The 11,656-nt window shown below is 37.3% G+C and overlaps 1 gene segment (V, D, J or C); it reads right to left on the bottom strand.

Annotated features, from left to right (window-relative positions):
* Positions 1–331: 331 nt before the first annotated feature.
* LOC141583419 (T cell receptor alpha variable 21-like) lies at positions 332–1,082 on the bottom strand. The segment is given in 2 exon segments: positions 332–765; positions 946–1,082. Coding segments are annotated over 2 exon segments (486 nt in total).
* Positions 1,083–11,656: the final 10,574 nt, after the last annotated feature.

Below are 11,656 nucleotides of genomic sequence, written 5' to 3'. Positions count from 1 at the left end.
TGTACTGTTTTCTCTCAGATTTTGTACTTGATCTTAGTAAGCCAATGTTTTTGGCATGTCAAAATATTTTTTCTTTCACTACTGAATTTGATGGTCATGGCTTTCAAGATTTTGAATCTCCTGTATCTTTGTAAAAGTCTACAAAGAAGCTCAAAGACAAGAGTTTTACTCTTTCTTTGTTCTTTAGCGCGCTCTCCTTTTTGATATTTAGCCTCTCATTTTTGGACTAGTTTTCACAAAGGAAGGGCCTCACACTGAGAAACAAAATACTTTAGATAGTGTTTGAAAACATTATCCCTCTGCACATGGTCTTCAAATGAAATGTTTGATATTATGTTATAAAACGGTCCCTCATATTTCCCTTTGCACAGAGTGGAGTTACAGTCAGTGCCCCAGGGCCCTTATAAATGGAGGCATGCCCGGGTTTCTCATAAAGCTTTAGGTACAGGGTGCAGGTGACGGTGGGGCACTGTGTACTTGCTGCACAGAAGAATGTGGTTGAGTCATGGAGCTGGGAATCCTGTATCTGCAGAGAAAAGTGCTGGTCTTTTTTTTCAAGCCTGGCTGTGAACCTTCCACTGATCTTCTCTCTCACATTTGATAGCATTTGTATCAGGGAAATGAGGCCTTCCTCAGGATCCTGCCTGAACCACTGGAAGAAATCTGAAGCACTATCTCTGTAACTGCAGTTCAGTGTGACGCTGTCGCCTTCCTTGACTTCCAGGGAAGGAGGATTCTGTTCCACTGGCAGTTGTCCATTTGACCCTGCTCAGGAGGAATGAAACATTTTCATACATATATATAGTTTGTTTTATTATTTGTTTTACATTCCTGAGAGTAGATCCAAGATTGTCCCTGGGATCCTTCTAGATTTCAGTGGCCCGGCTGCCCCAACTTTCCATTGCTTGCATGACTCCTCCCCTCCTCACAACTCCCCTGACTCACAGGTCAGCTGCGCACACAGGACCACCAGCAGAGTGCTCATTGGAGTTTCCATTCTTTCCCTTTCCTGGAGCCTCTGTGAATTCAGCTTGGAGACTGGGAATTGACTGTGTTCACTGGGCCTAGTTCACTGCTCTAGAGTCTTCTGGCTCTTTTGGTTGGGTAGCCTTTGGGGAATCTTCTTTCTGTTTCTACAGCCAACCAAAACCTCACGGTCACATCGAACACGTCGTTGAATGCCCTCCTCCTGCTGTTCCCTTCCCCTTGTTCTAGTTTCTGGCAGTGCCTCTGTCAAAGGAAGCACTGCCCCCAGGTGGTCTGAACTCAAAAAAAATCTTTTTTCCTTTCCCCCTTAATATAAAGTAACTCATTATGTTAAATGAAAGGTAGATAGAAAATACAAAGTAGCAAAGAGCAAACAAAAAGGAAAGAAATGAGAAATAGGAACACTTCTACACTGTTGGTGGGATTGTAAATTAATTCAGCCATCGTGGAAGACAGTGTGGTGATTCCTCAAGGATCTAGAACTAGAAATACCATTTGACCCAGCAGTCCCATTACTGAGTATATGCCCAAAGGATTGTAAATCATTCTGTTACAAAGACACATGCACATGTATGTTTATTGAGGCACTGTTCACAACAGCAAAGACTTAGAACCAACCCAAATGCCCATCAAAGATAGACTGGATAAAGAAAATGTGGCACATATACACAATGGAGTACTATGCAGCCATAAAAAAGGATGAGATCATGTCCTTTGTAGCGATATGGATGAAACTGGAAGCCATCATTTTCAGCAAACTGTCACAAGAACAGAAAACCAAATACCACATGTTCTCACTCTTAAGTTGGTGTTAAACAATGAGAACACATGGATGCAGGGAGGGGAACATCACACAGCAGGGCCTGGGGAGTGGGGGGCTAGGGGAGCAATAACAGTGGGTAGGGGGATTGGGGAGGGATAGCATTAGGAGAAATATCTAATGTAGATGACAGAGTGATGGATGCAGCAAACCACCACCATGGCACGTGTATACCTTTGTAACAAACCTGCACAATCTGCACATATACGCAGAACTTAAAAGTATAATAAATAAATTTTTAAAAAAAGAAAGAAAGCAAACAGTGTCAAAAGGAAAGTTTTTCCAGTTATAAGACTGTCTGAAAATCCTTAACACCTGAAACTCCCTCACTCCCCTCCCCTTTAAAGAAATATGCAGGCTCTTTGCCTTTGTGGCACTGTAGTACATTCTGAGGGGGGTAGGAATAGGTTGGGAGAAGACCTGATTATTTCCTTTAATTGATTATTTTCCTCTCAGAGCTATATTATGTGCCTCAATCTCAACAGCTTTAAATAAGTTAAAAGAGTTAGACCTTTTTCAAATTCTCGCAAAAAGACAAAGGAGGGAAATGTAGTATCCTTTCTTTTAGGACATTTTCAGGTGTGAGAAAGCAGTCTAGTAGCTGGCTAACTCTGAGCATGCTAGTGCCTTTGCAAACATCCAAGTGCTTTATATTTAACTCTGGACTCCCGTGCACATTCTGGTAATAACCCGTGTTTTACATATCAGTTTTCTGAAACTCTATTTTATGGTCTCCTGTACTTGTAGCAATGACTAGGGACTCAAGATGAGGCGAGGATAGGGAAGAAATCTCTTATCTATTCCTTGCATCCAGTTCTCACCTTGCAGAGCCTAGGTGCCTACTAATACCCTCCCACATTTTCTCAGCTATATTTCTTGGGTAAAGCCCTGGCCCTGGCAAATCTATCCTCATTCTTTTCTTCATTTCTTTCTGTGGTCATGAGGTAAGGGTCTGAGCCTCTACACTGAGTCTGTGAAGAATAAGGGAATCTTTGATGTTAATTGTGGATATCACTCTTCCATTCTTCTTTATGTATGAAACTATGTAAAACAAGGAGAGACTATACTTATCTTAGTATTTTTTTGTTTGCTTGTTTTTTGCACCGTGTTATTGTAGCTTAGACTAGAGTTAGCTTTCTCCTAGACCTGCAGGGGCTAGGTAAGACTGGACTCTGCCTGCTGCTGTCTTCACATTTCTGCTTGAGAAAAAACAACAGACACATGAAGTGGTCACTGGAGAATCTGGCTATTTGTAAATTGGTACACATTTTTAGGAACCTTATTCTTTTTCCCAATCAGATTATCCCCACATCACATTAAGTCTGAAACCACAAAAATGCTAGCAAAACCTCTAGTTTTCTTTGTAAATATTTTTTCTATTGATGAAGATACCAGGAATGTCCTCAAAGTAGGGGATTTTTTTTTTTCCTGGAAAGAATAGAGGAGCTGCTTTAGTTGCTTGGAAGAAGTAGCATTTATATGAGAGTTCCCCTTGGAATTTTTCTTCTCTCCTGTCTCTGGGATGTGATTTCAACATTCTAGGTAAGTACCAGCAGGTATATGTCTAGCTATAGATGATTAACAATTTTCCTGAGCAATGATGGACAGGGGTTGTAGCAGCTAAACAATAAATGTTGAGTGTCGTTACCTCAGTAAATTCACTTAACCCTGTGGAGATATCTAATAAAATGTACAAAATAGAATATGCTAATTATCCTCTTGGAGAGATAAGAAAAGCACACCAAAGAGTCAACTAGCTCTAGGGGGCAGTGCATGATTGACATCACCAGTTATTACTCTAGAAGCGAGGTATAGAAGCTAAGCATTTGTAGGTAAGAGTTAGCAGCTTAACAACTGACACAGAAGCTAACAAGAAAAGTCATGTGATTATTGGTGCAGAAAAGGAATTTGACTAATTACAACACAGATTCATGTTAAACACTGAAAAATAAAAACTAATAACTAATTATTTAACATAAAACTGGCATACACCATAACCCCAAACCAGCAGGCTTTCCTATTAAAGTAGGTGAAGGAAAAAGATGTTCATTACCTTTACTGCTCTCTAACATTGTGTTGGAGCTACTTGCTAATGCAGTCAGCCCAGAGAAATAAGAATCCCAGCACTTTGGGAGGCTGAGGTGGGTGGATCACGAGGTCGAGAGATCAAGACCATCCTGGTCAACATGGTGAAACCCCATCTCTACTAAAAAAAATACAAAAAAAAATCAGCTGGGCATGGTGGTGCGTGCCTGTAATCCCAGCTACTCAGGAGGCTGAGGCAGGAGAATTGCCTGAACCCAGGAGGCGGAAGTTGCGGTGACCGAGATGGTGCCATTGCACTCTAGCCTGGGTAACGAGCAAAACTCCGTCTCAAAAAAAAAAAAAAAAAAAAAAAAAAAATTGAAAAGAAAGATAAAACATCTTCATGTAAGTAGATAAAATGATTGTACATCAGAAAACCTGAAAGAGAACAAAGACCACTACCAAAAGACTGGCTACAATATAAACATTTAAAAAATTCCTGTCATTTGTATGCCAAAACAAAAAACAGTTAAAAGAAAATGTAGGAGAAAAGAGCATATTTTCTGTTGGACAAAGTGAAAAGAAAGAGAAAGAAAATTCTTAAGTGAAAATTAAGGGTAGGCAGACAGGTCAAGTATCTGGAATAGCCAATCTGTAATATGGCCTAATTGTATATGGAACTTCACGTATGATAATAACAGCATCTCAAATCATTGGTACGAAATGACTTTCCAGTAAGTCCTTGTTCTAACAGGAACAACTTGTATTTCTTCTAGATATAAGTTTGCTTGTGACAAATGTGACCGTGATAGTGTTCCATTTAGGCCCACAGTCATTAAACTGGAATCATGTACCTTGAGGCAAATGAAGACTTTCTTAGAACCAGCCTGCTCTAGAACATGCTTAAGGGTCTTGATGTCACGATGCTGCTTCTTTCCCATTTCTCTTTCCAACCTCCCCCTTCCTCCTGCCCTTTCAAGAAAAGTATACATCTCAACCATCCAGAATGGTGCGTTGTTCCAGGGTGCTAAAAAAAAAAATCCCCAAAGTGCCAAATAAAGAGACAATTTATTATCTTCTGGCTTCTGACAGAGAGCCCTTAACAGCTAAGCAAGATATATTGCAAAACAGGAATATATTTCAACTGGTGAAAGCCTCAATGCAAGGTTCTTTACCAAATCCATCTATCTACTTTAGAATTAGAATTATGAAATGAGTTGGTTGTTACTGGAACTCATCATGTAACATTCTTATTTGAATTGAAAAATAAAGTCAGGCTTTTTTTTTTTCCTACAGAAAATAAATCTTATGTGGTCAGTTTGTTGACAATGTGGGGTATGAGGGAAAGAGAAGAGTTAAAGAAGGTTCCAGTATTTTTGCTGTAATGAATGGGTGAATTATATCACTGCACTGTTTTCTCGAAATGGGGAAGAAAGAGGGATAAGCCTAAGGGAGGGAGTACAGCATGTTGTGGATATCTTATATTTTAGATGCCAGACAGACATTTGGCATAAATGTTACATAGATTATAGTATATATGATCTAGGCTTTCAACAGAGAGGGTTGGATGGAGATATAAATCTGGGAGTCATCAATGTATGGATGGTAATTAAAGCCATATTCCTGGATGAAATCACTTAGAGAGTGCATGTAGATGGCATACATGTTTGAGAATTGAGCCCTGAGACAACACAGTATGTAGAAGTAAGCAAGAGGAAGGTGAGCTAGAAAAGGAGGCTGAGGAGGAGTGGCTTGTGAGGTTGAAGCCACCCAGGAAAGTATGGCATCCCCAAATTCAAGCAGAGATAAGGAGAGAATGTTTCAAGGAGAGAATAGCCAAACTGTCCATTTTTTCTGAGAAATTTAATAAGAAAAAACATGATAATGGATCATTGGATTTGAGGCTATGAAAGTCATTGGTGACCTTAACAAAGTGATTCCAGTACAAAGATAGAGATACAAATCTGCCTGGACTGGGTTTTGAGTAAGAAAGGGTGAGGGAGTAGAAATTGTGAATTTAGAAAGCTTTTAAAAGGTGTTATGTTATTAAGAGAGATAAGGAACTAAAAGGGTATAAACTATTTTACCCCTTGAACCACTAAGTCCAGTTCTTGGATGCTGTCTGAATGAAATGATAAAAAATTAAATTAAAATGTATCTTTAAAGATGTTTACCACAATGCTATTTAAAATAATAAAAATTAGAAATAAATAATAAAAAATATCCCCAAACAGGCAAATTATGAAATATGGTATACCTATTGTGTCGAATAGTGGACAATTCAAACTAAATGCAAGACATTTTTAATTTAAAAATGAGAATAAAAGAACATAAAATTATTCTTACAATACATGCACTTATCTTAGTACTTTTTTTTATTATAAAAGTGATTTTATAATATGCAAAAATGTGAAACAAGCAAAATAAGTAAAACAGAAACAAAATTGGAAAAAAAAGTAAAAATAGTGAAAGTAAGAGTTCTCATGTCTATATGGCAGAGTTATGCATTTTTAGTAGTTACCAAAATTTTTCCAATTTGAAATTCATAAAACACGCATAGGGTTAACATGGCTCTTATTTCCCATAATAAAAGTAGTCTAATGATTAGCTTCCTTTACATAACTCTAGTTATTTGGGCTAGAAAATGCTTCTGTGCACCATAAATTCAGCTCATAAAAATAGTAGAGAACCAAAGTTATCTCTCCGCTTTTGTCTATGATAATTATGAATCTATTGACCGTAAATGACAGAATTTCAATTCATGCTGTCTTAATCCCGAAAGAGAATATTTTGACTTTTGCAAAGTCAGAGCTTGATTTATAGGCTCTGATGCTCTTGGAAATCTGCTTTTCTTCACCTCAACATTGTCTTTCTCCATCTCTTACTAAGATGTGAATGATGTCCTGTAAAGTTGTGCATTGAATATGTGGCAGCTGCACTAGGCAGAAAAAGAAAAGAAAGAAAATGGCACATGTCCACTGAAATGAAACTGTCTGTAAAGCAGTTATATTCACTTAGTGCTTATATCTTTGTGCTTAGCATCTTTTCCACAATGGTTTTAAGTTTTCAGATGCTGTGAACCTGTGCTAAGAACTGTTTCAAATTTCACTTATGCAACAGATTAAAACAAATCTTGAATGTGCCCTTGAGGACAAATCTTTTCTGCCCGTAAATCCATTCCTTCTTCTCCTTTCTTTCTCTTAAATTGTTCTTTGTCTCTTCCACCAATTCAAGACCCCAAGTGAATACCCAACATTCTGCACCAAGAAAATCTTTCCTTGGCAGAAACAATGGTGAGTGAGATTTTCTAAATCCACTGACTGCTTTTCTAGGATGATTCATCTTTGACAGATATTCAATGCAAATAAAAGCTGCAGACTTTGACTAGAAGTTTCCACATCTGTCACTTCATCTTTCATTGAATAATATTACCAAAAGCTCTTTTTTAACAGAATAGATTTCTCTTCCTTGTTGTTCTCTATTTCTAATTTTAAAGAGTACTTTTCTCTTTCTGAATGATGTGAAAACAACAACAAAAGACAGAATAACTGTTTTAATTTTACTATAGTGTTGATGTCTACTTTATAATGTGCTTGTTGATTCTCAAAACCCATATCAATTAATAGAATAATAAAGCTACAAGATCTGCAGAACTTTAGCATATTGCTGCCTGAAGAACAATTCTGTTTTATGTACTCCAAACCATGCTTTTCTAAGAGTAAACCAAATTAGACACCAAACATGTTTGTGATGATAAAAGAAAGACACAGGGGGGTAAATTAGAAATTAGCCCTAATGTCTAAGGACTGGTTTATCCTTATGACAACTCGGTACCCTGAAGAGCAGAGGAGGCTATGGGAACGTATCTAAACCAGGCCTGGATAGGTCCCAGGGTATCTAAAATCTCACATCAATTCAGAAGTTATTTTCAATGAAAATCATGCAAAGATTTTTGCAGCCAGATAAGGAAGAGAACAAAGTGTAAAGCAAAGCAAAATGCAGCTCTGTTTTATTTGTTTGGTCTGTATTATTTAATTTAAAAGTTTGTCCTTTATGAGGTTAATGAGTGCAGAGAAACTATTAGTGTTCCCATCCTTACCCCTAAGCAAATTCACATTAGAAAGTCATCATAGAATTGCAACACATTTGGGAAAGTGTTTAGATTTTTCATTTCCTTCAGTAAGGGCTATTAGTTGATGGTAGAATTGCTCAGGGAAAAGGAAATTTATCTGCCCATTGAATCAATTATTATGAAAACATAGTTTTTCAGTACATTTAGAAATGTGCTTGGAAAGTAAATCTTTGATGTTATATAACAGTTTAAATTTAGATTGATATTAATAACTCTTTCTGGAAAACAGTTTCAAGATATTCCTTAACATTGTTGATGGTAAGGATGGATAATCTCCTACCATGTTTTCTCTTTGGACAGAAACCCAGTTCTGGGCTGTGTGCAGTCCTCTTACACTAACAGTTGCCTCAAGCCAACATTCCCTCTTATCTCACAGCATTTTCCAATAAAAATTGGCTCTTTCAGTCATATTTGAAAACTTTTAATTTCCTAAACCCTTCTTGTTTATTATTTCTTGGTCATTGCCCTTGGTTAAGTCTATCCTGCCTGGCAGGTATTCTCTTACCATCTCTCTTATTTTAAATCCTACACATGTTTCAAATACAAATCCAAAATCCAATTTCCATTAAGCTGGAAGTAGCTTTTTTTATTCATGATACATTTTACAAGCTCTTTGGTTGCTTGGTTCTTTGATGCTATTTTCCCGCCATAGTTTGTGTAAAGCTTACATTTTTTAGTTTTGCACAAAATCATATTATTTTGTAATTCTTTCTGCAACGTCACTGGAAAATGGACATTCTACTTTTCTTTGAATATTTCCTGTAGAAAGGAATATTTTATGCTTTAAAGCAGTTTGTTTCTTTTTTGGAAACCTTGAATTGCTAGTTCTTTTTTACAGTGAGCTAAAATTTGTTTCCAAACAAATTTTAACCATTGACTATATATTTGCCTTTACACATGGGTATAAATATAACCAGTCATTTATTTATTCAGTCATCATTTGGTTAGTGCTTTGTGGTTAAAAAAAATTGGTATCTCCATAAAGCTTACATCTAGTGAGAGATAGTATATGTATTGGATAACAAGCTCTTTATGTATAGCATAATGTCTAAAATATGTATGTATACATATTTTTTGAGACAAGGTCTTACTCTATTGTCCAGGCTGAGTGCAGTGGCATGGTCATGACTCACTGCAGCCTCAACTTCCTGAGCTCAAGTGATCCTCCCACCTCAGCCTCCTAAAGTGCTGGGATTACAGGTGTGAGCTGCCATGACTAGGCCCAAATATATTTTTATGTTGCCAAAGTAGGTAGAGAGGAGGCAATAGAAAAGTCTCAGGTAATAATGATAAAAAACATCATTTCATGCTGATTAGAAGAGGAAATGAATGAGTGGTTCCTCTTGTGGGATTATGTACAGACTGAAGGTGGGGCATCTCCCTCGTTATAGGGCAGAAGTTGGTGGCTGAGTCTGTGATCCGCAGAGAGCTAAGCCATGTTCTTAGTGATTGGGGCTCTTACTCTTGCTTTCCATTTTATCTCTGAAATAATGAAAACTGTAAGGACAAGGTCTTTCATAGCACTGCGTCTGAAACATAAAAATCAACAGTCTTGTGTAATGCAGTCAAAAATAGAAACCTCTGTTTCCTGGACACGTGAAGACTGGAAACTCTGCTCTACTTTCTACTGGCTTTCTTCCCTGTTTAGAGAGAAACAAATACAGAGGATCAGGCATCAGCTCTCCACTTTCTAAATGATTCATTTTATTTTCCCAACGTTCCTGGAAACCCCAGAGGAATCAACTTGCACTTATTCCTTCAGTCTTTTGGGAATGCCCACTGTATTTGGCTTTTCCCCTGTTCAGAAACATTTCGATGTATACCTTCAATGAAGCCACAGGACCACTAAAGAAGATCTCTGGTGTTATTTATTATCTCTCCCATCCTGAGACATTAATATATTCACTAAATGTGAAGAAAAGCATAAGAGTTATTTGTATTCAGAAAAACCAGCCAATCACAACGACTTCTCACTCCTTTTTCTACTCTTTCTTTCCCTGCAACCCAAGCAACATACGGACATACATTCAAATATACACACCTTTGCAGTTATACAGGGAAAAGCAAATGATCTGTAATCAATGTGGAGAAAGAAAAACACTAATTGCTGGTGGGATTATGCATCAGATATGCTGAGAAGATGTCAAGCACTTTTATTACCAACTAGGGCTTCTTAGTGAGTACTCTGGTGACAAGGGTCAGGACCTTTGATAATGTCATCACCTGAGGAGCCCCTAACTCTACACAACCAAGTCTTAACTGGATGAAGGGAAACAAAGTTGAGGAAGGCACAGCCACAGCATGTATAAGTTTAGGGACTATTTGACTGAAATGAAATTTGCCTGATTATCTTCTTTCAAAATTTGTTGAAAATATTAAATTTGAATGACTTTTAAATGGTATGGTAGAAAATAGTATTCGAGGCTCAGTACGGTGGCTCATGCCTGTAATCCCAGTACTTTGGGAGGCCAAGGCGGGTAGATCTCTTAAGCCCAGGAGTTGGAGATCAGGGACAATCACCCTGGACAACAGGGTGAAATGCTGTCTCTACTAAAAATACAAAAATTAGCCAGGTGTAGTGGACACCTATAATCCCAGCTACTAGGGAGGCTAAGGCGGGAGAATCCCTTGTGTCTTTGCCACAAGAACCAGAGATGCTCTGGCAGTTCAGAAGCTGATGATCTTCCAGACACGTGATGATAGCTATTCCTCAACTTAGTGGAGTGGATGGAAGCTGGGCTAGCCGCTTCTGGTCACATAGGAAAGGAATTGAGTAGGATAGGTTAAGCACCTTCTTCTTTCTGCACAAGATTTGTATTTCCCCAAGAGATCAATGCTTTATGCTTTTAGTCCATCCTTTAATCTCTCTTTAGTTAATGTCAGCCAGACTTGTTGGCCTTTCTCACCCCAGTGGAAGGGCCAATAATTTCCTTTTTTAAACTGGCATTGGAGAATTTAGTGATTATTTTCACTAGTACCCAATTCCACTGTGATCCTTACACTATTCTGTACTATTTGGGGACTGGTAAAGTTCTTAATATGGATGTATATAATTTGATTATGTTTAAGAAACATAAAATATGGTAAAGATATTTCAATAGTGGAAGATAGATTTCATATATTAAAAACAATTTCCAGATGGTTGAAAGATTTATCATTTGCAATAAAATCTTTGCAAATGATAAATGATGCAAAATGATAAAAGTGTTGTCTAGGAATCTGGGAATATTTATATAAACCTGTATTATTTTTAAGTATGGTAGAAATGCAGAAGCTATAAAGAAGACAGGCATATTTAACTATACGCAGTTTAGAGTATATTTAGAGGCAAAGGATACTATGTGATGTGCTATAAACAAAATCAGAAGACAAACAATGGACTGGAGAAGTGAAAAAAAAAACTGACATCACTAGCATACATTTTAAAATCAGAAACAAATAACCTAAAAGAAAAATGGACAAAGGTGTAAAAGGTGATTCAGAGGAAAAATTCCAACTGACCACACATTTGTTAACAGATTTGTTTCACTAGGAGGCATTTTAGCCTATGTTTATATAAGCAGAAGTGGGAAAGGACTCTTATCAGATTATTAATATTATTTACTTCAGTAGGGAACAAGTGAGAATTAATTTTTTTCTTATATAGCTTTTTATTATCTCATTTATTACAATAAGCAGCATTATTTTATAAT

This window comes from Saimiri boliviensis, chromosome 2 (assembly GCF_048565385.1).
Source record: "Saimiri boliviensis isolate mSaiBol1 chromosome 2, mSaiBol1.pri, whole genome shotgun sequence".
NCBI lineage: Eukaryota > Metazoa > Chordata > Mammalia > Primates > Cebidae > Saimiri > Saimiri boliviensis.
This window is presented reverse-complemented; position numbering and strand designations above follow the sequence as displayed.